The sequence below is a fragment of the Procambarus clarkii genome, chromosome 22 (assembly GCF_040958095.1).
Source record: "Procambarus clarkii isolate CNS0578487 chromosome 22, FALCON_Pclarkii_2.0, whole genome shotgun sequence".
Taxonomy (NCBI): Eukaryota; Metazoa; Arthropoda; class Malacostraca; order Decapoda; family Cambaridae; genus Procambarus; species Procambarus clarkii.
The window spans coordinates 26,463,112-26,490,611 of record NC_091171.1 but is presented as its reverse complement, the minus strand read 5'-3'; the positions used below and the strand labels follow the sequence as shown (position 1 = coordinate 26,490,611).

The window sequence follows — 27,500 nt, the reverse complement described above, 5'->3', positions numbered from 1 at the left end:
CCCTTCCCTCTCTTCTATCCGCTCTCTCACCTCTTTTCCAACATCTCCCCTCACCCTCTCCTCTCGTCTCTTTCCTTTTTATCCATCTCACTAAATATAATCTATATATATTGCAAAGTACTGAAGAAACTGCTGAGTGGGAATTAAGTTTATGCTGAGAGTTTACCTAAGCTGTGCAAGACATGATCATCAGAGTTTCGGTCGTTATATCATGGCGAGATTTGTCAGAAGTGCCAAGGGTTCTACCAAGGCTTAGAGGAAAATTTCATCTGCAAAGTATGACAATTTCCACGCCCTGAGAGATGGATGATTTTCCTGCGTGTTATGAGGCCACAAAAGGTGACTGGTGAGTCTCTAGGCAACTCAGGTACTCTGAGCTCAAGTCCTCAGCTTGGGTGCGTTTCTTGTGAGGCAAAGTGTGAGGTGGGACCACGTAAGAGATCCTCACAGTAGAAGGATAAGTCTATTGTCCGTCATTATTGGCCACGCAGCAGTTGGAGGATCATGCCTTGGGACCAAGGACACCACTCGCTGCTCGCAAGTAGTTGGCTACTCTGGCAAGAAGTGTCCCAACCGTAAATTGGAATACTGTCTAGAATAGACACAACAGTACCTGTAAGATGTCATCGCTTTACACAGTAGATCCAAGATTTAAGGTCTATGTTCCGTAGGACTGTCAGCCTTAAAATACCATTTATAAATTCACATAGTATACATAGGAGGGAACGTATGATAACACCATTCACTTGTCTGTACATATCAGTAGAGCTCGTGAAAGGTGTTTTTGTGGTACAAACTTTCAATAGTTACCACAGAATGTGAGAAGGTGAAGGAAAGATGCAATATGTGTATAAATGTATTAAAAAAACAAATTTTTTGTAGATGTAAAGATGCAACCTGCATCTTTTCTCAAGGTGCTGTAGACAGTGTTCTCAATATACATGAGAACATTGTATACAGAACCTTGAGAAAGGATGTAGATTACATCCGAAAATTTGTGTTTTAATACATTTATACATAAATTGGGTGTTTCCTTCACCTTCATTCAAGCACTACGGCATTATAGTTTCTCCATAAAATGTGTCCTAATTTGTCAAGAGGAGTACAAACTGCATCTGGTAACCCTTGTCCACAATCATGCCAATAGTCTCAAGGGCACAGTGGTGAACAGGAAATTCAAATTCAAAAAGACAGTTTTGGTGAGTTACAATTTGTTCTCACTTGATTGTATTTAAGGACGGAAACTCCACTTATTCACGCAAATCCAGACATTAGGCAGATGTTGTCCCTTGAGAGTGACTGACCAGAGTGAAGGGAAGTAGAGGAGGGTGGGCAGGGAGGACACCAGCTGGAGCCAACGCCAGTCCCGGATGAAGTAGGCGAACCCGCCCCACGCCGCCACCCCCACCGACCACGGCAAGAAGTACAGAGGCCCTACAATCCTCCGGTGCCGCTTCGGCGTTATCTCCATAGCTGGGATGCAGAACACAGTTATGCCTTAACTATGTTATTCTGGATATTCATTTTTATTTTTAATGTTGTCTGTAGAGGGACTGAACATAGGATGTGGTTCATGGAATGTAACGCGGTTCGGAACCCGGGTGTTTACACCCAGAAATAATCAACTTTCCTAGACATGAACCAACACCCACTCATACACCTACACTCACCCATACACTTACACTCACCCATACACCTACACTCACCCATACACTTACACTCACCCATACACCTACACTCACTGTCACGTTACCTCGTAGTCGGTATTTTGGAGGAAACAAGGAGGGTGTTTACCCTTTCTTGCCAGCACTGGTGCCCCTCCGCCAGACCTGGCAATACCGACCCCCACCACCCCCCACCAGCTCTCTCCTGACTCAGTAAGGAGCTTGGTGCCTCATGCTGAGCCCCCCCCCACCCACCCATACAGCAGTGGCCACAACATCCAAGAGTAACCCTGACTCAACGTTTATCAATGTTAATTCAACGTTGAATTAACGTTACTCCTGGATATTGCTCCCACTGGGCAGACACAATGTTGCTCCCACTGGGCAGACATAATGTTGCTCCCACTGGGCAGACATAATGTTGCTCCCACTGGGCAGACACAATGTTGCTCCCACTGGGCAGACATAATGTTGCAGTAATGGGGAATATCTTAAACATTAATCCTTTGTTATGCCTTTTAGTAAAAAAAATAATTAGGATATTTACAATAGTTACAATTAAGCAATATAGTCCGCACCTCACCATAACTTCTCTGGGTATACCTAGAGTGGGCAAACGACTTTAATGTAACTTTAATGTACAAGAATGTAAGAACTTATATATATATATATATATATATATATATATATATATATATATATATATATATATATATATATATATATATATATACGTTGTACCTAGTAGCCAGAACGCAGTACTCGACCTACTATGCAAAGCCCGATTTGCCTAATATGCCAAGTTTTCCTGAATTTATATATTTTTCGATTTTTTTTTCTTATGAAATTATAAAGCTATCCATTTCACTATGTATGAGTAAATTTCTTTTAATCTGAGTTAAAACTAACGTAGATATATGACCGAACCTAACCTAACCTAATCTATCTTAACCTAACCTAAACTAACATAACATTGTGTGTAATTGCACAAAACGTGCAAAACGTGAGTACATATGTGGGTCTGTACGTACAACACTATTGTGTCGTAGACACACACTGTTGTACAGTGTATGTTGTGTTTAAAAGTGTCTATTTAGGCACAACGCAACAGTGTTATACAGGCCCTCTTGTGTGGTACAACAGTGTGTAAACACTATTGTGAATAAAGTCTGTATGTTCAACCCGAGACGCTTGGTACCCACCGAAGACCATGAAGTCTGACTTCGACTCTGGGACCTGTGGGTTACGAAAATATGGTCACATCTTTCTTGAGTTATGAATCAACTAAAATCTGACATTACAAGCTTCTCACTTCTGTTGTTGTGTACGCCAGGAGTGCTGGGTATGCTTATGTGTTATGTGTACCCAGAGTGTTGTGTATACGCTGCCCCTGGAGGCATTGTGCGTGTACCCACCCAGAGTGTGGCCACAGTGGTTGGTGATGGGATGCATGATGCCCAAGATGAAGCGAGCGATGAGGATGGTGGAGAGGTCAGGCAACCAGCTGATGCCGAGGGCCAGGAGGCAGTACATCACCGTTGATATTATCAGCATCGTTTTGCGCCCGTATCTGCCAACACGTCAACACACATCATCATGTTTATCGCCGCCAGAAAAAAAGAGTCGTCATAGCAGTACCACTACTACTACTACTACTACTAGTAGTAGTAGTAGTAGTGGTAGTAATTGTAGCACTATTCTGATTATTATTATTATTAGTCGTATCAGCAGAATCAGTGTTATCTATAGAGGAGAGTAACCTTACTACGATATACAATTAATATACAATCTGACATGGGGGTACTATATTAGTTGTGTTCTATGATGTACTGTGTTGTTTATAATCAGACTGACAAATATAAACAATGATGCTAATGCATTAAATTAGTGGAAAGATGTAGAGGCTGCTGTAGGTATGACCAGGCCCAGCTCCCCTGTGGGAATCCCGCAGTCAATTTAAAGTCGTTAAGATAATTAGAGATTATTTGACTGAAGATATTCTGACGTGTGTCCGATAAGAGGTTTTTGATTGAAACTGCTAATCAATATTGTCTCGCTGTATCTCAGTGTGTGTGCGTGAGAGAGAGAGAGACTGTATTGTAGTATATCTGTCAGTTCATAAACTCAGTGACTAGGAGGCCCAGTTAACACATCATTATCTATGCGGATGATATACTGATCCATACAATGGGTAAACCTACACCCAAATGTTCTTAACCTTCTATTTTTTTGTAATTATGTAGTATCTGTATCGTTCTAGGAAATGTATTTTGTATTTTTGTAATTTCGTCAAAGTTTGCAAGTTATAATTTTTCAAATGTGCTAATTTGTGTATATTGAGGGAGAGAGGGGATTTCAGATTTTATTTTATAACTGATTATACATAAACTGAATAAAAAAAGACAATAATCGAAATAAAAGTTTAGATTCTATTATGATAGTTCAATGCAATAAATATACAGTCTGCAAAAAATATTTTCGTGCTTGTGAATTTTGAAAATGTTGCAATTTTTTATGATAATATTTTATTCTGTGTTCTTTTAGGTTATAATGATGTAACTTTACTTACCAGGAGGACTTTCCCGTATTATTATTTCAGTAAAGTTTCATTAAAATCTAAGAACTCTTAAAATCCCCGCAAGGGCCCCTTTAAAGGTATTTTTGCCCCATGTGACGTGTGCAAGCTGGGAATGTGCTATATGAAACTTCTATTTGTGATAGTGAGTGTATTAAATATGCTGTGTAATATCAGTGATTCATATCTACTGGGAACTTTGTTAGTGATGGAAGGCTTTTATACGACGAGCACCAGACATTATTAATATAAACGTCACTTATACCCTTTACCAAACCGTGTCCTGCAATTGCTGTTATTGACGTTATAAGACAAGTTATATAACGTCACTTTCTCTTAACTATCATTGTAGGTCCCCCCTTTTATAATGTTACTTTCATTACAAAATCACTGCAGGCTTCATAAAATGAAGGTACTTTCATACAAATATCATTGTAGGCTAGTTTTTTATTATAGTAGTTACACTCAAGTACCACCACTGTAGACGGCCACACTTACCGGTCACAGAAGAAGCCATTAACGGAGGAGCCAAACAGGAGCCCAACCGTGTAGATGCTCTGGAACGTTGTCCGCCAGGCCCGGGAGTCACACACCAGCTGGAACTGTTATGTTTATATATATTATATATATATATATATATATATATATATATATATATATATATATATATATATATATATATATATATGTCGTACCTAATAGCCAGAACGCACTTCTCAGCCTACTATTCAAGGCCTGATTTGCCTAATAAGCCAAGTTTTCATGAATTAATGTTTTTTCGTCTACCTAACCTACCTAACCTAACCTAACCTAGCTTTTTTTGGCTACCTAACCTAACCTTACCTATAAATATAGGTTAGGTTAGGTTAGGTAGGGTTGGTTAGGTTCGGTCATATATCTACGTTAATTTTAACTCCAATAAAAAAAAATTGACCTCATACATAGAGAAAAGGGTTGGTTTATCATTTCATAAGAAAAAAATTATAGTAAATATATTAATTCAGGAAAACTTGGCTTATTAGGCAAATCGGGCCTTGAATAGTAGGCTGAGAAGTGAGTTCTGGCTACTAGGTACGACATATATATATATATATATATATATATATATATATATATATATATATATATATATATATATATATATATATATATATATATATATATATAAAATCAATAATCATTCACTCTCAAGGATTCGAACCCAGACAGCCAGAGCTTCATGCACCTTAGCGTATCCAATAATTAACCCGTTAGGGCACACTGTCACAAAGAATTGTAAGTCGTCAGACCCTTAACCTAATCCCCCGGCAGCACTCGGTGGTCAATTTTGGGGAGAGATATTTTATGGAATCACCTCGTATATTGAGGTCATGTGAGCAACACAACTGCGAACAAGCTCAGAATGGTCCCCAAGCCAATATGTAACCGTAAACGTCTCACCCCTGAAGGATTTGAACCCAGATTCATGGAGGTTTGGCTGTCGGGTTCAAACTCTAAAGCTCATCGAGCTCTTCATGTGGCTTCATGAGGCCTCGTGAGGCTTCATGAGTATTTTTTTGTAACTTGGGCAGTCGGGGAGTGACAGTATATGGACGGGACACAAGGTGGGGAAGCGAAAAGTGACAGTAGAGTGAAAATTTACCTCTGAGGTGACGGTGGAGTGGAATGTCGAGTTATCGAAGGCCCAGAGCTCACATGGCCGATCTACCATCGACCCGGACTGCATCTCCTCCACGTACACACAATGATCCCTGGGGCCACAAGAATCGCTTAGTCCAGTGTATTTCAAACGCCAGAAAGATGCAAGGTAATATAATTATGAGGTTGGAGAAAGCGTTAACGACTTTATATAGGACGTCCTGTATAACTATATATAGTTATACAGGACGACTATATATAACGCTTGGGAAAGGGACAGTATTGATTACGGGGCTCGATCACCGTGTAGCCCCGTGCTATATGGAGATTTTTGTTATGTAGCTAAATCTATAACAACAACAGTATAGGACTTACGGGCTACTCATGCCCGTGCCGCCTCTTGCGTGGCTTCATCTTTACATCAGTCAATCAAACTAAGTAGAACTATTCTCTCGTAAATAGAAAGTAATTCACAGCAACCGGACCAGGTAATGTGAAGTGGTCATTGTGGGAATTCGTCTTGGCTATAGACACGTCTGGCAGGTTAGTGAGGCTGAGCCACTACCAGAATATTCAGATTGTAAACTCTGTGACAAACCTTTAATGTATTCACAAGAACACAATATTGTTGAATGTGAAACCGTAAAGGACTTTAGACCTCCTGGCCACCAACTGTATAACTATTTTATTGACTCAGGTGTTCTGGACGACATCCTAACAATTTATCTAAAATTTGCTTGTCCATTTTAAAGAATGAAGAACAATTTTATTTATATTACTTCTAAGCTGCATCACTTATGAACCCATCCCTGCCCTTGTGTGGCAGTGCACAATAGAAAGTTATTTTTACATATTCATACATTAAAACATTAATTGTAACCAATGAATGTGAAATCATAGGGAGCTTGTCGGCCGAGTGGACAGCACACTGGACTTTTGATTCTGTGGTCCCAGGCGCCGGCGAGAAACAATGGGCAGAGTTTCTTTCACCCTATGCCCCTGTTACCTAGCAGTAAAATAGGTACTTGAGTGTTAGTCAGCTGTCACGAGCTGCTTCCTGGGGGTGGAGGTCGAGGACCGGGCCGCGGGGACACTAAAGCCCCGAAATCATCTCAAAATAACCTAACCTCAAGATAGATCTCAAGATAACCATGATATATATGTACTTCCGCCTACAGTTTAGACCTATTGTCTTATGAATGAACCTCTGTCCTGCGTGACAGTATTCCAGCATTATCCTCACTTTAATAAGACTTAATTGAAATCCTCAGATTAGGCAAAACTGTAATTAATTTGTCAATAAAGATGTTAATAATAAATAGTCAATCAAGCAGGAGGATAACGATTTGGGACAAAATTAAGGGAAGGAATGTTGCCCAACTGCTTTGGCCGCTTGGGTGACGGACTGCCGGTGAGCAAGAAATAAGGCCGTCGCTGTACCGTCAAATACAGCGACGGTACTTGACAGTACAGTCCAATACTTATTTCCCTTAAGAAATATTCCATGACTTTTGAATTTGAAATCAAACAAAATCAATCAGTAAGTAACAGTAGTTGACTAGATTTCCAACGCTGCTTAAAAATATCTAATTTACATTGAGACAACATTTTAATATGGTATCATGTTGCTATATATTTATATTTAGGCTTACTTGCATACTCGTATTTTATTGCTTATAATAAACGCATTTGCCTATCGTTGAGAACAGTTGACACTGTTCTCAACATCTTACCATCTTACTTGCTTATTCCACAAACTTGTATTTATGTATTTATTTACATATACAAGAATGTACATTGGGTTTGTGAGAGTACATATCACTGATGTTTTAACATTTTTGCAGCGCCACTATAACACGCATAGCCTTTCGGAATGCAAACTTGGCCAAAACATGACTCTAACAAGTTTCTTTGTCAGTGGTGTAACAAGAACACTCTGGAACAAAAACACCGCCCGATCTTCAAACATAAACAGTGGTAGACTACTGCAGCAGCAACAACATCACCACCAACAACAACAACTTCTACTGAAGGATATAACCAGGAGGCAACTCACAGTCTGGTCTGGTTGGTTCCTTCCTGCTGGAGGACCTTAGGGAACCCGCCTTCAGGTACTTGGCAGGTCACGTCGATATTTGGGGCCATGAAAACTCCCCCGAGAACATGAGGAGACATATTCATCGTCCCTGTCGGGTAGAAATTCACTCTTTTTTATGACATACATCGTAATAGTTCTGAACCACGAAAAAAATATACATACATACATACCCATCCTGTTTCTTATAGATGTAAACGATCTTACCGAGGGTATAGACTCATTCCTCTCAATGTTTGCTGATGATGCAAAAATTATGAGAAGAATCAAGACAGATGAAGATAGACAAAGGCTACAGGACGACCTGGACAAACTGGAGGAATTGTCTAGAAAATGGATACTAAAGTTTAACTCAGGAAAGTGTAAAGTAATGAAATTAGGTGAAGGGAGCAATATTTATGTATTTATATATATATATATATATATATATATATATATATATATATATATATATATATATATATATTTAAATATATATTTATATATATATTTATATTTATATGACAAAGACTGCAGGAACACACACGCCATAGATCACTAAGAACTCTAAATTTTTTGGGGTGATCCTGAACGTCATGGGTTCGAATCCTGGTCGGGTCATTTAGAGGTCTTAGTGTTATATATTTATATATATATATATATATATTATACATATTTATATAGAGATGACCAAACCACACACGAGAAATTGAAGAGACGACGATGTTTCGGTCCGTCCTGGACCATTATTAAGTCGATTGGGCATCTGTATATATCTGCATCTGAATATAGAGTTACATTCTCCAGATACTATGACCCAAAAATTTCTAGTGTTCCTCTAACATCGGATAAGTTTTCCGAGGAGTTTTTAAAGGTACATGTTAAGCAGAATATACTTAGTAAAGAATATTAATCACTGAGGGAGGAATGAGGAAGGGACAATTGGGAGGAAGATGGCATGACTACACCTGCAGCTGCTACACCTGCAGCTGCTACACCTGCAGCTGCTACACCTGCAGCTGCTACACCTGCAGCTGCTACACCTGCAGCTGCTACACCCGCAGTTGCTACACCCGCAGCTGCTACACCTGCAGCTGCTACACCTGCAGCTGCTACACCCGCAGCTGCAGGTAGCCACACCTGTGTATAATACATACTCTGCAAGGCCCCTCACAGAGAGGGGCTGGACATGCAGAGTCCAGCTGAGACCTTTTGTTACAACGATGATTAGGCCTTTTCTTCAAGCGGAAATTTGCATTTCTTGCATTAGCTGAAGCTCTCCATGCCCTTTTTACTCTACGATTCATTGTGAAACCATCTTCGTTTTGTCACTTTCCATATATATATATTTATTTAAGTTACACATTTACTTTTTATCTTCTGAGACCCACTTGGAGACTGTCAGCCCCAACACTCAATGGGCGGGACATCAACATCTCTTTATAGGCGCTTGACAGTGCACAAAAGATAAGGCTCAATTAAAAATCGTAAAATCTTCTACAACCAGACCATTACTAGATATATACTGATCAGGAACACATAAATAATTGACACAGAGACGATAGAAGATTAGACATAGCAGAATCACTTCATGTCAAGCAAACTCAACCAATCATCAACGGCCATCCATCATCTGCAGGACCAATGAGAATTCAATACCAGATCACCCCTGTCTCCTCGATAGAGGAACCACCTCACAGCTCATCACACCTGCGTGGAGTACATGCTGCACACTGTACATTTGTACCTACTCTTCCTGTGCCTCTGAGGTTGCTAAGATGTTCTTGAGCGAAACGTCAAGCTATTTATCAGTGTAAAACTGACTTCGGTTTCATGCTAGAAATAGTTAATCAGTCCATTTTGGTGATAATCAATAACTTATGTTTGCACACACACACACGCACACACACACACACACACACACACACACACACACGCACACACACACACACACACACTCACACTCACACACACACACACACACACACACACACACACACACACACACACACACACACACACACACACACACACACACACACACACACACACACACACACACACACACACACACACACACACAATACACACGTATAAATGAGCCACAAAAACATTAGAAAGAACGTTTTTAATGTCAGAGTAGTTGACAAATGGAATGTATTAGGAAGTTTTTTTTTATTTACTTTTACATGCGTACATGCGAATAAATACAATAAAACAAGAACAAAGCAGAACACAAAGACAAAGGCACAAAACAAAAAAGACAAATACACTAAATACCGGCCTGAAGGGCCGACGAGCAACGAGCATGAACACAAAGGAACACAGTAAATATAGACAACAAGACAATACAGGAGGGTAATGGAAATAAACAAAAAATTACACATAGCACAAAATCACAGTAGAAAAAGAACAGTGCAAGACGTGTTGCGCAATGTTAAGCGTACAGGCAAGCATGAGTAAGGCAACAGATCACAATAATCACAAAGGCACAGTTACAAAGGCACAAGGTTACAAAGGACAAAGGCACAGTTACAAAGGACAAAGGCACAAAGTTATAAAGGACAAAGGCCCAGGTAGAAATTACAAAGGCACAAAGTTATAAAGCACCAAAGACACAAAACATCGGCCTGAAGGGACGACAAGAAAACAATAAGCACATCAGTACAATGACAAAATACCCTCACCCTCACCCCAACAACCCAACCCGTGAAACAACACAAAACAAGCCAACTGGCCTTGAAAGACCACACAGAGAGGTACAACACATAACACCAATAAAGTAAATACATTACACTCAGGCACACACGCACGCAACCGCACACAAACGAACACAACACCACAACACATAGCACAAACACACACACACAAAAAAAAATCACTTAAAAGAATGAGACACGACAGTGGTAGGCAAATACTTCTCAGGAAAATCATGCCTAGTATATTTCTGCTTATAAGCTTCCCACACTAAGTACTCCCTGTCGGTAGGAAAACGGTCCCCCTGCTTCAGGGGGGCGGGCATAAACTCGGGAACCACCAGATCAGGCGGAAACGGCAGCATCCGAAGCTGGGCGACAGTCGTCGCATAACGAGGTAAGGCAGAGCGAAGGAAAGCAGAAGACACGGAAGAAGCGGACGCAGGCCCCCGAGACGGCCCCGCCGCCGGACGCACAGCAGAAGACGACGAAGGCCGCCGAGACGGCAACTCCACACCTGACACTGCAGGAGACACAGTAGAGACGGTCGGAGACGGGAAAAGTGGCAAAACCGCTGCCGATGAACCAGAGGACGAAACTGGGGGTACGGAATTTCCAGAGCGAGCAGTCTTCTTGAACACCACCATCAGGTTACTACGCTCACCAGCAGGAGGAACCACCCCCACGCAGAACCGGAACCATCCGACGCAGGTGACGCACCGGAAGCAAGCTCCACAGGCACCTCATGAAAAGAAACATCGATACAGGCAGCCGCAGGCACATGGACCTCCGCCACCACCGAGGAATGCGACGGAACCTCACCACTGTCACTGGAAGATCCACCATCGTCGAATTCTCCCGCATCAGCCCAATCAGAAGATCTCCGGGAACGCTTGGGCACCGGCCTCACATCATCAGAGCCGGATGTCGACCCAGAGACCCGGACAACACAAGCCGGGCGAACCGACGCCCTCCGCAGGATGGCAGCATCCTCAACCACACGGGGAACCAGGTCGAGCACAGTAGGAGGTCCCACAGCGACCCCAGCACCCAGCACATCCTGGGCACACGGCGAGGGAGCAGTGACAGGCACCACAGATGGAGAACAGGAAGACAGGGGAGCCGTGCATACAGGAGCCGGAAGAACCATAGAAGCATCCAGGACAGCAACCGGGGCAAGACAAACACCCGACGGCGACACAACCGCCTGAGAGGCAACCGCAACAGGCGACACAGCCTCTGGAGGAGGGGCGACATCTGCAGGAGACGCTTCAGGCGACACACGGGTACGGCAGCAGCCAAAGCGGCGTCCACACCCACCGAATCCTCCTCCACAGGGAGCGGCAGGAAATCCTCCTCACGGAAGAGGTTGACAGGCGCGACGTCAGGTTCAGAGCACCCAGCAGCCTGATGACCCAAGAGGCCACAACGGTAACACGTACGGGGGCTGGCGAGCATAATACACTCGAACAGAACACCCCAGAAGCCTCACTTGAGAAGGAATGTGCGCCCGCAGCCTCATTCCTAGGGTGCGAATATTTGACCGCACACCCTTTAGCAGACCCGAGGAGAGCAGGTGCAACCGCACACTGACGACCGTCCCAAACTGGCCGAAATAAAGCCTCAGCAGTCCCTCCGGAAATTCTAGGGGTGCCCCATGCACGCTTACATAGGTGATGACACCACTGCGATCGAAGACAATCACAGTGCCCGCACCTTCGGGCAGGGGCAAGGTCCGCCCCTCGTACCGACGTAAAAACGCCCTATACACCTCCTCTGTCGTTAGTTTAACAACCACTCTATGGCCAGACACCAGCTCAACACGATAAACATCCCCCACAGGGACCCGCAGCATGTCACACAGCACCAAACGCACCTCGGGATAACCCGCCCGAGCAGAAAACTCGAGGCCTATAGACTGGGCACGCAAAACAGGGGGGAGGGTGGGGCCCCCATTGCGCCGACACGCCAAACCGCACCTGCCCCCTCGCAACTCTAGGTAGCAATTGGCAGGTCAAGCGAGTGCGTCTTGACCCCCTGGCCGCCAATGAGCGAATCCATGTATTAGGAAGTGATATGGTGGAGGCTGACTCCATACACAGTTTCAAGTGCAGAGATGATAGGCTCAGGAATAGATATGATAGGTTCAACCCAATAGGCTCAGGAACCTGTACATTAGTTGATTGACAGTTGAGAGGCCGGAGTGGAGCTAGTGGCATCACCGGAGCATATAAGTGTGGAGGAATGCGACCTGACAGACCAGGTGGGTCGACCCGCCGTGGAACTACCTGATTGTGTTTGTTGAGTGGTGACTGTGATCAGTAGTAAAGTAAATTAGTGAACTGTCACACAACGATACAGTGACTGACTCCAGAGCTTTGTGCAGACAGAGAAGAACCGACATCATCAATCTACTAGCACTTAGTGAATCACCTAGTGGGAGACAACGACGGATAACCATCGTCATCATACATCGTCCTTACTCATCTGGTTGTGTGAGCGGGAGGAGACTGGTATGTACCCCCTCTCTGGTCAATTAATCAGGTGTGCAGATTGAGGTAAAATATTATCAAATTCTTGTTCAGGATATCATATATATTTAAAATCTCAACGTGGCTCATTTAGGTAGAGGTAACGCTTAAGGGGACTCGTGACACATGCACGCATGCACACCCACGTACGTATGCATGCACGCACACACATAAGCACACACAAAAGTTCAGTCAGGGAAGAAAGGATTAACACTTTTTGTGGAAAGAGCCAAGCCCCTACTGTACCCCACCTCCTCTCTTACCCCCATCTGACCTGACCTGACCTCACCTGGTCGCCACCACCGCCCCTCCCCCACCCCCCAGTCCCCCGCATCCCCCTTACACATACTCTCCCCCTCTCTCTCCTCTCTCTCTCTCTCTCTCTCCCACTCTCTCCTCTCTCTCCTCTCTCTCCCACTCTCTCTCTCTCTCTCTCTCTCTCTCTCTCTCTCTCTCTCTCTCTCTCTCTCTCTCTCTCTCTCTCTCTCTCTCTCTCTCTCTCTCTCTCTCTCTCTCTTTATCTCTCTCTCTCTCTCTCTCTCTCTCTCTCTCTCTCTCTCTCTCTCTCTCTCTTTCTCTCTCTCTCTCTCTCTCTCTCTCTCTCTCTCTCTCTCTCTCTCTCTCTCTCTCTCTCTCTCTCTCTCTCTCTCTCTCTCTCTCTCTCTCTCTCTCTCTCTCTCTCTCTCTTTATCTCTCTCTCTCTCTTTATCTCTCTCTCTCTCTCACTCCCTCTCTCTCTCTCTCTATCTCTCTCCCTCCCTCCCTCTCTCTCTCTCTCTATCTCTCCCTCCCTCCCTCTCTCTCTCTCTCTATCTCTCTCTTTATCTCTCTCTCTCTCTCTCTCTCTCTCTCTCTCTCTCTCTCTCTCTCTCCCCCACTCCACTCTGCCCTTCTGACGAATCCTATCACGACACAACTAGGAACAGCGTCAAGCATGACAGCCAGAAGCAACAGGGGAACAGGGAAAAGTTCAGGCTACGAAATGAAGGAAATGTTCGCCTTGTTTCTGGAGGACATCAAGAGTGAGATGCAGGAAATGATGCAGGAAATGAAGAATGAAATAAGCAACCTAAAAAGAGAGCTGACAGCAGCAAAGGAGGAGATTGGAACCCTCAAAGAGAACAGTATCGATGCTGAGACTCAGATAACCACCCAGGGAGAAGGTGGTAATAGTACTTTGGAAGAGAATGCCACATTAAAAGCAACATTTGCAGAAATGCTAAAAAAAAAAACTGAAGTAATTTCTGCAGTGATGGAGGTAGCCATGAAAGCAGCCACCTCACAGGAAGCGGCACGCTCCACTAGCCAGCTGCTGGAAAGGAAAAGAGCAGTGGTAGCTGTAGGTATTAAAGAGCAGGAAGGCTCTAATAGGAAAGAGTGGAATGATAAGGACAAAGTGGCAGTGAATGAAATACTGAAGGCACTAGACATGGAAGGGCCTGAGCATAGCATTGAGAAGGTTTTCAGGTTAGGCTGGTACAAAAAAGACCGAGACCGTGTGTTAAAGATAATGTTTGCAAACGAGAACACAAAGGATACGATTCTAACAAAGAAAAGCCACCTGCAACATGTGGGGGAATTCAAAAAAGTATTCCTCCAGAGGGACATGACGAGAGAGGAGAGGGCCATGGCGGCAGAAGCAAGGAAGAAGCGAAGGGCGAGAGGGGAAAACAAGGATACCACAGCTCCCAACACATCACCCCCAGAGGCGAGGGGGAAACCCACAACCAGCTACCCAGTAACACCAACGGGGAGGGCAACCCCACCACCCTCCTCTGCATAGAAAACCCCCCTTTCCTTCCTGTTCTCCCGCCCTGTTCACCCCATACCCTCCCTGTCCTTCCCCCTTCACTTGACCCCCCACCCCTCATCCCAGTATCCTCTGCAACCCTGGTATCCACCACACAAATCCTCACGCCCATGGCACAGCTTCCTCCACCAGCAGAACATTCACCAAGGAGGAGATTTGAGAAGGGACAGAAGAAAGTGAGCCTCAAGGCAATGTACACTAACATAGACAGTATTACAAATAAAGCAAATGAACTAGGAGAATGGGTACTAGAGGAAAACCCAGACATAATAGCTCTCACAGAAACAAAGCTGACGAAAACAATAACAAATGCAGTGTTCCCACAGGACTATTATGTTATGAGGAAAGAGAGAGAAGGAAGAGGTGGGGGTGGTGTAGCTCTGCTGGTAAGAAAAGGCTGGGATTTCGAGGAGTTGGTTGTTCAGGGATGTGAATGTTTCAGTGACTACATAATAGGAACAATAACAACTGGAGGGCAAAAAATTATAATCGTAGTCATATATAATCCACCACCAAATGACAGAAGACCCAGACAGGAATATGATAGAAACAATATGGCCACCATTAACATAATGGAGAGAGCAGCTTCTGTTGCTAGCAGGAATGGATCTGGACTACTAATCATGGGAGACTTCAACCATGGGAAGATAGATTGGGAGAACAGAGACCCGCATGGAGGACCAGAAACATGGAGAGCTAAGCTGCTGGACGTGGCAACAAGAAACTTTCTAAGCCAGCACATTAAGGATCCAACAAGAATGAGAGGAAAGGATGAACCAGCAATGCTTGATCTGATATTTACCCTATATGAGTGGGATATAAGGGAAGACAAGATGGAAGCGCCCTTGGGAATGAGTGATCACAGTGTATTGAACTTTGAGTACCTGGTAGAGCTAGGAATTATCCCCCCAAAAAAGAACGAGGAAACAAAAGGCTGGCATACCGAAAGGGAAATTATGAGATGAGAAGCTTCCTAAGGGAAATACCTTGGGACACAGACCTCAGAGCTAAGTCTGTACAAGATATGATGGACTATGTCACCCAAAAGTGTCAGGAGGCAGTAAGCAGATACATCCCGGCCCAAAAGGAAAAACCCGAGAAGCAAAAGAAGAATCCATGGTATAATAGGGCATGTATGGAAGCAAAGGTACTGAAGAAAAGGGCGTGGAGGAACTTCCGGAATAACAGAACACCAGAAAGCAGAGAGAGATACCAGAGAACCAGGAATGAGTATGTCAGGGTGAGAAGAGAAGCAGAGAAAAGTTATGAAAATGATATAGCAAACAAAGCCAAGACCGAACCAAAGCTACTCCACAGTCACATCAGAAGGAAAACAACAGTGAAAGAATAGGTAGTGAAACTTAGAACAGGCGAGGACAGGTATACAGAGAATGACAAAGAGGTGTGTGATGAACTCAACAAGAGGTTCCAAGAGGTCTTCACAACAGAACAAGGTGAGGTCACTGTGCTAGGAGAAAGGGAAGTAAACCAGGCGGCCTTGGAAGAGTTTGAAATTACGAGAGAGGAGGTCAAGAGACACCTGCTGGACCTGGATGTTAGAAAGGCTGTAGGTCCAGACGGGATCTCGCCATGGGTACTGAAAGAGTGTGCAGAGGCACTTTGCTTGCCACTCTCCATAGTGTATAGTAGGTCACTGGAGACTGGAGACCTACCAGAAATATGGAAGACGGCGAATGTGGTCCCAATATACAAAAAGGGCGACAGGCAAGAGGCACTGAACTACAGGCCAGTGTCCTTAACTTGTATTCCATGCAAGGTGATGGAGAAGATCGTGAGAAAAAACTTGGTAGCACATCTGGAGAGAAGGGACTTCGTGACAAATCGACAACATGGGTTCAGGGAGGGTAAATCTTGGCTGACTGGCTTAATAGAATTCTATGACCAGGTGACACAGATTAAGCAAGAAAGAGAGAGCTGGGCGGACTGCATTTTCTTGGATTGTCGGAAAGCCTTTGACACAGTACCGCATAAGAGGCTGGTACATAAGCTGGAGAGACAGGCAAGTGTAGCTGGTAAGGTGCTCCAGTGGATAAGGGAGTACCTAAGCAATAGGAAGCAGAGAGTTACGGTGAGGGGTGAGACCTCCGATTGGCGTGAAGTCACCAGTGGAGTCCCACAGGGCTCTGTACTCGGTCCTATCTTGTTTCTGATATATGTAAATGATCTCCCGGAGGGTATAGATTCATTTCCCTCAATGTTTGCGGACGATGCCAAAATTATGAGAAGGATTAAGACAGAAGAGGACTGTTTGAGGCTTCAAGAAGACCTAGACAAACTGCAGGAATGGTCGAACAAGTGGTTGTTAGAGTTTAACCCGACCAAATGTAATATAATGAAGATAGGTGCAGGGAGCAGGAGGCCAAATACAAGGTATTATCTGGGAGAGGAAATTCTTCAGGAGTCAGAGAAAGAAAGACTTGGGATCGACTTGATATCACGCCAGACCTGTCTCCTGCAGCACATATCAAGAGGTTAACATCAGCGGCATATGCCAGGCTGGCCAACATACGAACGGCATTCAGAAATTTGTGTAAAGAATCATTCAGAACTTTGTATACCACATATGTCAGGCCAATCCTGGAGTATGCAGCCCCAGCATGGAGTCCATATCTAGTCAAGGATAAGACTAAACTGGAAAAGGTTACATAGCTGGCATTAAACAATTCTAATAATGGGTTACCGGGTACACGATGTAGGAGTCTTAGAATATCATAGGTGATACCGTCCTCACCAGGAGCAGTGCTACTGCCCCTGGAGAGGGCTGCATCCAATTCATAATCTGTATATGGAACATCACATTCATCATGTTGCTTGCTCAACATGAAATTTATGAGAGAATTTCTGTCTGTGGACCTCTCCTGCAATTTCTCCCTAGTGCTAGCTGGTAACATTCCAAGGCTGGAAACCTGAGCCCATTTTGCAATTAACTGATTGGCTTTCTGTAGCGGGTTTGGGTGTGAAACTTGTCTACTATTTTTACCAATAATTTTGTTTATGCCTTTCCAGGCTTTGCCCAGGGGAGTATGCAGGTTAAGTCCACTAACAAAACCCTCCCATTCATTTTGTCTCAGTTCAGTCATTCTCTCCCTTGCCGTTGCAAGCGCGGTCTGAAACAGTTTTAACATTTGAGGAGTTCTAAGGCTTTTATATGCTTTACCTGTCTGTCTAGCAATTGATTTAAGCTCTGCCAGCTATGTCACTGGGCAGTTGCCTGTATCATGGACCACCAGTCTTACGGTACCTGACCAAAGCCTGGCCAACCTGATGCTTTCCGTCCCATCTCACTGACTAGTTGCATGTGCAAAACCTTTGAGAGAATGGTGCTTAATAGATTATTGTATAGAGTTAAAGAGCACATGTCACCTGATATCAATGGTTTCACACATGGTAAAAGTGTACACAACTGTATCACAACCTTTCTTACTGTTCATGGAGATAAAAGGCACAAGTTCACAACATTTCTTGATTTAAAAAATGCCTTTGATATTGCTAATAGGGAAGTGATTATGTATGAATTAGCGAGAATGGATATAGGGGGACATTTATTACAATGGATACGAGGCTATCTTACCAACCGGAAGTCCTCTGCACTGTTCCAAGGTTACAAGAGTGAAACTAAAGTAATGCAACTAGGCACCCCACAAGGAGGAGTACTTAGTCCTACCTTGTTTAATGTTCTAATTAATGCTTTACTAAAATCAATCCCAACTAGTCCGGCAAACATCGCTATCAGCTATGCAGATGACATCCTTGTGCATACTAAAACCCACCGCGAAATGCAAACAGTCTTAAATTGTATACATACAGCTTGTGAGAGCCTTGGTCTTGTAATCAACGCTGCTAAAACTAAGGTATTTAACAGACAAATTGGCAACCGCAAAAGTGGACCACGAAAACTTAAGATAGATAACATACCAATAGACTATGTCTCTTCTTTCAAATACCTTGGAGTCTCTGTCCCTTGTACCTCAACTGCAGTCAATAAGTTACATCAACAATGTAGAGACAGACTCAAGGCTCTCAGAACTGTAGTGGGGTACAGCCCGAAATATGGTGTTAATATTAGAATAGCAAGAATGATGTATTTAGCGTATATAAGGTCTCTGATAGACTATCATGCACCAGCTTTGGTCCTGCAGAATGGCAAAAGTATTGATAGACTGGAAAAAATGCAAAATGAAGCACTCAGAATTATACTTGGCTGTCCTATAACTACCAAAGTTCTCAACATGCGGAAAGAATTAAATATACTTAGCATTCGAGATAGAATATTTGAAATTAATCTTATGATGGGACTAAAGCTGCTGCGTGATAACAAAAACAACATTGTGTCAGTTGCACTGTTAGAACACATACGAAATGGAACTAGCGAGTCTAAATGGATTCAAAGAACTGCCACTCATATTAAAATGATGGGACTGCACGATGTATATACAGATGAAAGAGTACAGCACTTCCTTCCACCCTGGCAGATAGTACCTTTTGACATCCTGACCCCTGCATACCCCACCAAGAAACTAATCACAAGCAACCCTCATGCTTAGCTTGCTGCTAAATTAAGCACCATAGAACACATTCACAATATACAAGCTGAAAACAACATTGCACAGACCATATACACTGACGGATCACTCAATACAGCTACAGGGAGGGCAGGAAGTGCTGTTATTGCTCATCAGCCCGATGGCAGCACAATTCAAAGAAATATCCGAATTAGTAACTGGGCGTCCACAATGCAAGCCGAGTTGGTAGCGATACTGGTAGCACTCGAAATTATTGACAACACTGAAGTAGACAGCTTAATTATTTCTGACTCCCTATCCTCACTACGAGCAATAAACAGTTTGCAATCAAGTAATAACGTGCTTGTCTTGGAAGCTAGACGTAGATATGTAAGAATACTTAGCAAGAGGGTAAATATAAAAATGTTGTGGATTCCTTCTCACATTGGCATGCAGGAACATGACAAAGTTGACGCCCTTGCTAAGGCTGCAGTAAATAAAGACAGTATTGAATGGAATCTTGAGTTATCAAATAGGTCCCTTAAAAGTGTCATTAGACGAGAACGCCTAGATGGATTTGAAGAAAGTAGAACTGTGCAAACTGGAACTAGTAGGTCCATTGTTCATCACAATGAAATGTGTGAAGTAAAACATGTGTATGGGGCAAGTAACAAAGTCTGTAAACTAACAGATGTTGTCACAGCTCGTATAAGACTTGGCTACAAGTATCTCTGGCAGTTCGGCTTGTATAGGGATCTAGATGAGGTAAAGTGTAAAGTGTGTGGACATAGGCAGGGACACACACTCGAACACTATATCTTGGATTGTTGTAAAATTGAGCCTTTTAGAGATAAATCTAAGCTCACTCTGTATGATATGGCAACCTATCTTATTACCATGGATAAATTACCTGAAATCCTTGCACTGTACCCACATTTTGCTTCCAGTAGATGAACGACATATGAGATTCAGAAACAAGTAGTGTATTGTGAGGACTAATAATAATCAGAAGCTCCCCTTGACTCTGTAATATCCCCATTGGCCAAACTATTATGTATTAACGACAAGACCTACCATTAATGTATGATGACTTACTGTAAATATGTAGCTCTTGTAATAGCACTTTCTCTGTAACTAGCTGACATTGTATCTATAAGGTGTGAATGATTGAAGAAATTGTTTATGTAATAATCTAAGATGAGGTCTGATAAAGACCTTTTGTGCCCTCTGTAATGCTTCTGCGCTACCGCTCACAGGATGAGTATGGGGTGCACAATAAACTAGCCGCCTTCGGCGGCAACAATCAATGGAAAAGGTTCAAAGATTTGCCACCAGACTAGTACCCGAGCTGAGAGGTATGAGCTACGAGGAGAGACTACGGGAATTAAACCTCACTTCGCTGGAAGACAGAAGAGTTAGGGGGGACATGATCACCACATTCAAGATTCTCAAGGGAATTGATAGGGTAGATAAAGACAGGCTATTTAACACAAGGGGCACACGCACAAGAGGGCACAGGTGGAAACTGAGCCCCCAAATGAGCCACAGTGATATTAGAAAGAACTTTTTTAGTGTCAGAGTGGTTGACAAATGGAATGCATTCGGAAGTGAGGTGGTGGAGGTTGACTCCATACACAGTTTCAAGTGTAGATATGATAGAGCCCAATAGGCTCAGGAATCTGTACACCTGTTGATTGACGGTTGAGAGGCGGGACCAAAGAGCCAGAGCTCAACCCCCGCAAGCACAACTAGGTGAGTACACATGTGTGTGGCTTGACACAGGGGCCTGATAGCTGAGTACAGGGGCCTGATAGCTGAGTACAGGGGCCTGATAGCTGAGTACAGGGATCTGATAGCCGAGTACAGGGGCCTGATAGCTGAGTGGACAGCGCTCCGCACCCCATAATCCTAAGATCCGGTTTCGATCCCCGGTGATGGCAGAAACAAAATAGGGCAAAGTTTCTTTCACCCTGATGCCCCTGTTACTTAGTAGTAAATAGGTACCTGGGAGGTAGACAGCTGTTACGGGCTGCTTCCTGGGAATGTGTGTGTGCGCGCGTGTGTTAGAGAGATATATATGAAGTAGATATAATAAGGGAAAAATAGATTGGCTAGAAAGGCGGGGTCCAAGAGCTAATAGCTCGATTCTGCAGACACAAATAGTAAATGCAAATAGTACATACACACAAACACACACACAAATATCATTTATATATATATCTACCGACAGACAATAACAATACGAGATTAGACATACGCGATTGACATGGATGAAGAAACTTACAGAAGCTGAGGCCAAGAATGACAGGCAGGTTCCAGCGCCCCATCCCCAGCTTCTCCAGCACCTCGTCAAATGTGATCACTGGCTCCAGGTGTTGGTCGCTGGTGGTGCCGTAGCCGACCTGTGGCGAGGGTCGTATTTGTTCTGTGAGTTTCTTACTATTTGAATCATATTTTATATAAGTTAGCATTATAAATTAACCTAACGTATCAATGATAATTTTAGTATATAATTTAATTTTGTAATTAAATGCAAAAACCCAACCAAGTCCACGTTCCTGGGTTGATCTTGCCATGAACTGACACGTTTTTGAACTCAACTCCGTATCCTGTTACTCTTGAGTACAACTCAACTCCGTATCCTGTTACTCTTGAGTACAACTCAACTCCGTATCCTGTTACTCTTGAGTACAACTCAACTCCGTATCCTGTTACTCTTGAGTACAACTCAACTCCGTATCCTGTTACTCTTAAGTACAACTCAACTCCGTATCCTGTTACTCTTGAGTACAACTTCGTATCCTATTACTCTTGAGTACAATCTTGGAGGTCGAGTACACAGTCGGAGTCTGAGAACAACACTGACAAAAGACTTTTACCGTGTAATGCCCAATTCTACTATACACAGAAACTTCATATTATTTACTGGCCAGGATTTCGGATTAACTTTTGCCATCAGTTGGTGGTGCTGGAGCACCTGGGTGATCCCGCTCCCCATCCCTCAAGCCCCCATACTCCCATACCCTTCAATGATTCGAAGGATCAATGTCCCGGCGGCCCGGTCTCTGACCAGGCCTACTGGTTGGTGTTGGTCAACCAGGCTGTTCCCAGTTTAACGTATGAATCACAGTTTGGTTGATCAAATGCACTCTAAGGATGTTTATGACGTTATCTTTTGAACACTGTGAGAGGTCGGACAGGAGAGCAGAAACACCAGCTTCACCCCCACACTACAGAGAGGACCATCACTCAGATCAGTGCTCACGTTGCAAGCAAAAATGCAAAATGATGTAAAAAAAAACTCATCTTCCATAAAACCCATAAAAGCATTCAGGTCAGCTCTTGAGGAATCAGCAGACATACAAAACAACCCACAGCTGACAATATGTGTTCGTTGTGTTTCCTCTGATGTAAATATGAGAGAAGAGATGGTGGACTTGGCGGCACTAACAGAAACAACTGGTGGCGAGGACATTTGAGAGGCGGGACCAAAGAGCCAAAGCTCAACCCCCGCAAGCACAAATAGGTGAGTACAAATAGGTGAGGACATTAAAAATGTGCTTGACAGAACCTAAAGAACTGCTGATGTTCCATGAATAAACTCGTCAGTGTTGCAACAGATCGAGCACAGCAGTGAACATTGAGTGAACTGAGTGAACATTGAGTGAACTGAGTGAACATTGAGTGAACTGAGTGAACATTGAGTGAACTGAGTGAACATTGAGTGAACTGAGTGAACATTGGGTGAACTGAGTGAACATTGAGTGAACTGAGTGAACATTGAGTGAACTGAGTGAACATTGGGTGAACTGAGTGAACATTGAGTGAACTGAGTGAACATTCGGTGAACTGAGTGAACATTGGGTGAACTGAGTGAACATTGAGTGAACTGAGTGAACATTGGGTGAACTGAGTGAACATTGGGTGAACTGAGTGAACATTGAGTGAACTGAGTGAACATTGGGTGAACTGAGTGAACATTGAGTGAACTGAGTGAACATTGAGTGAACTGAGTGAACATTGAGTGAACTGAGTGAACATTGAGTGAACTGAGTGAACATTGGGTGAACTGAGTGAACATTGAGTGAACTGAGTGAACATTGAGTGAACTGAGTGAACATTGGGTGAACTGAGTGAACATTGAGTGAACTGAGTGAACATTGAGTGAACTGAGTGAACATTGAGTGAACTGAGTGAACATTGGGTGAACTGAGTGAACATTGAGTGAACTGAGTGAACATTGGGTGAACTGAGTGAACATTGGGTGAACTGAGTGAACATTGAGTGAACTGAGTGAACATTGGGTGAACTGAGTGAACATTGAGTGAACTGAGTGAACATTCGGTGAACTGAGTGAACATTGGGTGAACTGAGTGAACATTGAGTGAACTGAGTGAACATTGGGTGAACTGAGTGAACATTGAGTGAACTGAGTGAACATTGAGTGAACTGAGTGAACATTGAGTGAACTGAGTGAACATTGAGTGAACTGAGTGAATATTGAGTGAACTGAGTGAACATTGAGTGAACTGAGTGAACATTGAGTGAACTGAGTGAATATTGAGTGAACTGAGTGAACATTGAGTGAACTGAGTGAACATTGAGTGAACTGAGTGAATATTGAGTGAACTGAGTGAACATTGAGTGAACTGAGTGAACATTGAGTGAGCATTGAGTGAACTGAGTGAATATTGAGTGAACTGAGTGAACATTGAGTGAACATTGAGTGAACTGAGTGAACATTGAGTGAACTGAGTGAACATTGAGTGAACTGAGTGAACATTGAGTGAACTGAGTGAACATTGAGTGAACTGAGTGAATATTGAGTGAACTGAATGAACATTGAGTGAACTGAGTGAACATTGAGTGAACTGAGTGAGCATTGAGTGAACTGAGTGAATATTGAGTGAACTGAGTGAACATTGAGTGAACTGAGTGAACTGAGTGAACATTGAGTGAACTGAGTGAATATTGAGTGAACTGAGTGAACATTGAGTGAACTGAGTGAACATTGAGTGAACTGAGTGAATATTGAGTGAACTGAGTGAACATTGAGTGAACTGAGTGAACATTGAGTGAACTGAGTGAACATTGAGTGAACTGAGTGAATATTGAGTGAACTGAGTGAACATTGAGTGAACTGAGTGAATATTGAGTGAACTGAGTGAACATTGAGTGAACTGAGTGAATATTGAGTGAACTGAGTGAACATTGAGTGAACATTGAGTGAACTGAGTGAACATTGAGTGAACTGAGTGAATATTGAGTGAACTGAGTGAACATTGAGTGAACTGAGTGAACATTGAGTGAACTGAGTGAACATTGAGTGAACTGAGTGAATATTGAGTGAACTGAGTGAACATTGAGTGAACTGATTGAATATTGAGTGAACTGAGTGAACATTGAGTGAACTGAGTGAATATTGAGTGAACTGAGTGAACATTAAGTGAACTGAGTGAATATTGAGTGAACTGAGTGAACATTGAGTGAACATTGAGTGAACTGAGTGAACATTGAGTGAACTGAGTGAATATTGAGTGAACATTGAGTGAACTGAGTGAACATTGAGTGAACTGAGTGAACATTGAGTGAACTGAGTGAATATTGAGTGAACATTGAGTGAACTGAGTGAACATTGAGTGAACTGAGTGAACATTGAGTGAACTGAGTGAACATTGAGTGAACTGAGTGAATATTGAGTGAACTGAGTGAACATTGAGTGAACTGAGTGAATATTGAGTGAACTGAGTGAACTGAGTGAATATTGAGTGAACTGAGTGAACATTGAGTGAACTGAGTGAATATTGAGTGAACTGAGCGAACATTGAGTGCATTGAGTGAACTGATTGAACATTGAGTGAACATTCAGTGAACTGAGTGAACATTCAGTGAACATTTAGTGAACCGATTGAACATTGAGTGAACCGAGTGAACATTCAGTGAACTGAGTGAACATTCAGTGAACCGATTGAACATTGAGTGAACCGAGTGAACATTCGGTGAACTGAGTTAACACTGAGTGAACATTGTTCACTTATGAGATAGTAATCATTCAGTTGACTGGGCTAATCATGCAAAATTGTGGTGTAAATCAGTTACTGAAGAAATATTATTGAATCTTCATCAGCAAAATGTAGTAAATTAGATAATATTAATGTAAGTCAAGAATTATATAAATTAGATAACTTTATAACTGATAAGATTTGGGATAGTGTTTAAATAATTTCATACCTAAGTGTATGTGTGTTGTACATTCCAAGAATAATGGAATACCCAATTAATATCCATTGAATTCCCCAGTTCATATCCACCGAATCATCTCACCTTCAGGCTCCCTGACTGATATATATTAACTAAGCTCCCTGACTGACCAACCGACGGGAGACACCTCCCGTCACGCAGGGTGCAGTCGCACCTCCACAGATCTCCAGTATCATCTACTGATACTGGTGATGGCTCAAAAGGGCCACCACTTACGAGCTATTCATGCCCGTGCCATTCCTTTTGGGTGGCTTCATCTTCATCCTAACACATTCACAAGGGAGACATCTCCCGTCATGCAGGGTGCATTCGCACCTCCACAGATCTCCAGTATCAGCTCTTGATACTGGTAATGGCTTAAAATGGCCACCACTTACGGGCTATTTATGCCCGTGCCACCTTTTGGGTTGCTTCATCTTCATCTTAACACATTCATAAGGGAGACATCTCCCGTCATGCAGGGTGCATTCGCACCTCCACAGATCTCCAGTATCAGCTCTTGATACTGGTAATGGGTCAAAAGGGCCACCACTTACGGGCTATTTATGGCCGTGCCTCATCTTCATCTTCATCTTAACACATTCATAAGGGAGACATCTCCCGTCATGCAGGGTGCATTCGCACCTCCACAGATCTCCAGTATCAGCTCTTGATACTGGTAATGGCTTAAAAAGGGCCACCACTTACGGGCTATTCATGCCCGTGCCACCTTTTGGGTGGCTTAATCTTCATCAATCAATCATCAATCACTGACCAACCCCCGACGACACTCATGGATCCATTTTGTACAGTTTTTCATCAAATTCTGGCGCATGCACAGGGAGCTTAGTTAATAAGCACCAAGACTGACCAATCCTTATCACGATCATTGGTGCGGTGATCACTGTACTGTGTACGTTTAGGGGTGATCCTGGACGGCATGGGTTCGAATCCTGGCTGGGTCAAAGAGTTCTTAGTGATATATGGCTTGTGCATTCATGCAGCTTTCTCACACACACACACACACACACACACACACACACACACACACACACACACACACACACACACACACACACACACACACACACACACTGTAACAAACTAGGCTGTTGTAAGAATTATCCAGAGTGGTTTATCGACAAAAGAGAATGGGAAGCTGAGCCCGCATGGTGACCTGGGAACATGACCCCAGGGGGATTCGCGGTGGAAATAACCGACGCTTTGTTCATAGCTGCGTATAATGAACCATCCTATAGTATTCAGTAATTTAGAGAAATTAGCCTTTATTCATTTTGTATTAAAATTGTATTGTATAATAGTACTGGGTACAATATCAAGAGTATTCTAATTATTGAGTTTAAGTCACCATCAGTGACGTCACGAATCAGATCTAACTTGTAAGGCGGAGTGACCGGCGGTCATAGGTCATCAGGGTTGACAGGTCTACTATTTCTCAAAGTTTTAATAACCATTATTGTGATCGGGAACAGCTCTGCCGTTAGATGCTTGTGTAATTTAATTTCAGTAAAATAATTCAACCAGTCTGGATCAATTCAGTACAAACAGAGGTTAATTGTTATAACTTAAACCTTGCTAAGTAACTGGGGTAAGCGATGCGGAACAATACAATGTTCTAGTCTGGGCTAGATCAGACGAGGACAGATCAGTGTGGACACGAGAGCAGCTGGGAGAGGTCAAACATCTTACCTCTCCCCGAGACCAGCCCAACATCTTTAGCTGGTAAAA

At 43.1% G+C, this 27,500-nt stretch overlaps 1 protein-coding gene across 2 annotated transcripts in view; it reads right to left on the bottom strand.

Moving 5' to 3' along the window:
• Positions 1 to 27,500, bottom strand: part of LOC123760902 (organic cation transporter protein) — a 69,458-nt gene that overhangs the window by 26,268 nt on the left and 15,690 nt on the right. For both annotated transcript variants that reach the window (XM_069328761.1, XM_069328762.1), the window contains exons 2-7: positions 21,796 to 21,913; positions 7,934 to 8,063; positions 5,882 to 5,990; positions 4,738 to 4,841; positions 3,080 to 3,234; positions 1,305 to 1,473 (exon numbers count right to left, since the gene is read on the bottom strand). In XM_069328761.1, coding sequence (XP_069184862.1) covers positions 1,305 to 1,473; positions 3,080 to 3,234; positions 4,738 to 4,841; positions 5,882 to 5,990; positions 7,934 to 8,063; positions 21,796 to 21,913 — 785 coding nt within the window. The remainder of the gene's footprint in view (positions 1 to 1,304; positions 1,474 to 3,079; positions 3,235 to 4,737; positions 4,842 to 5,881; positions 5,991 to 7,933; positions 8,064 to 21,795; positions 21,914 to 27,500) is intronic.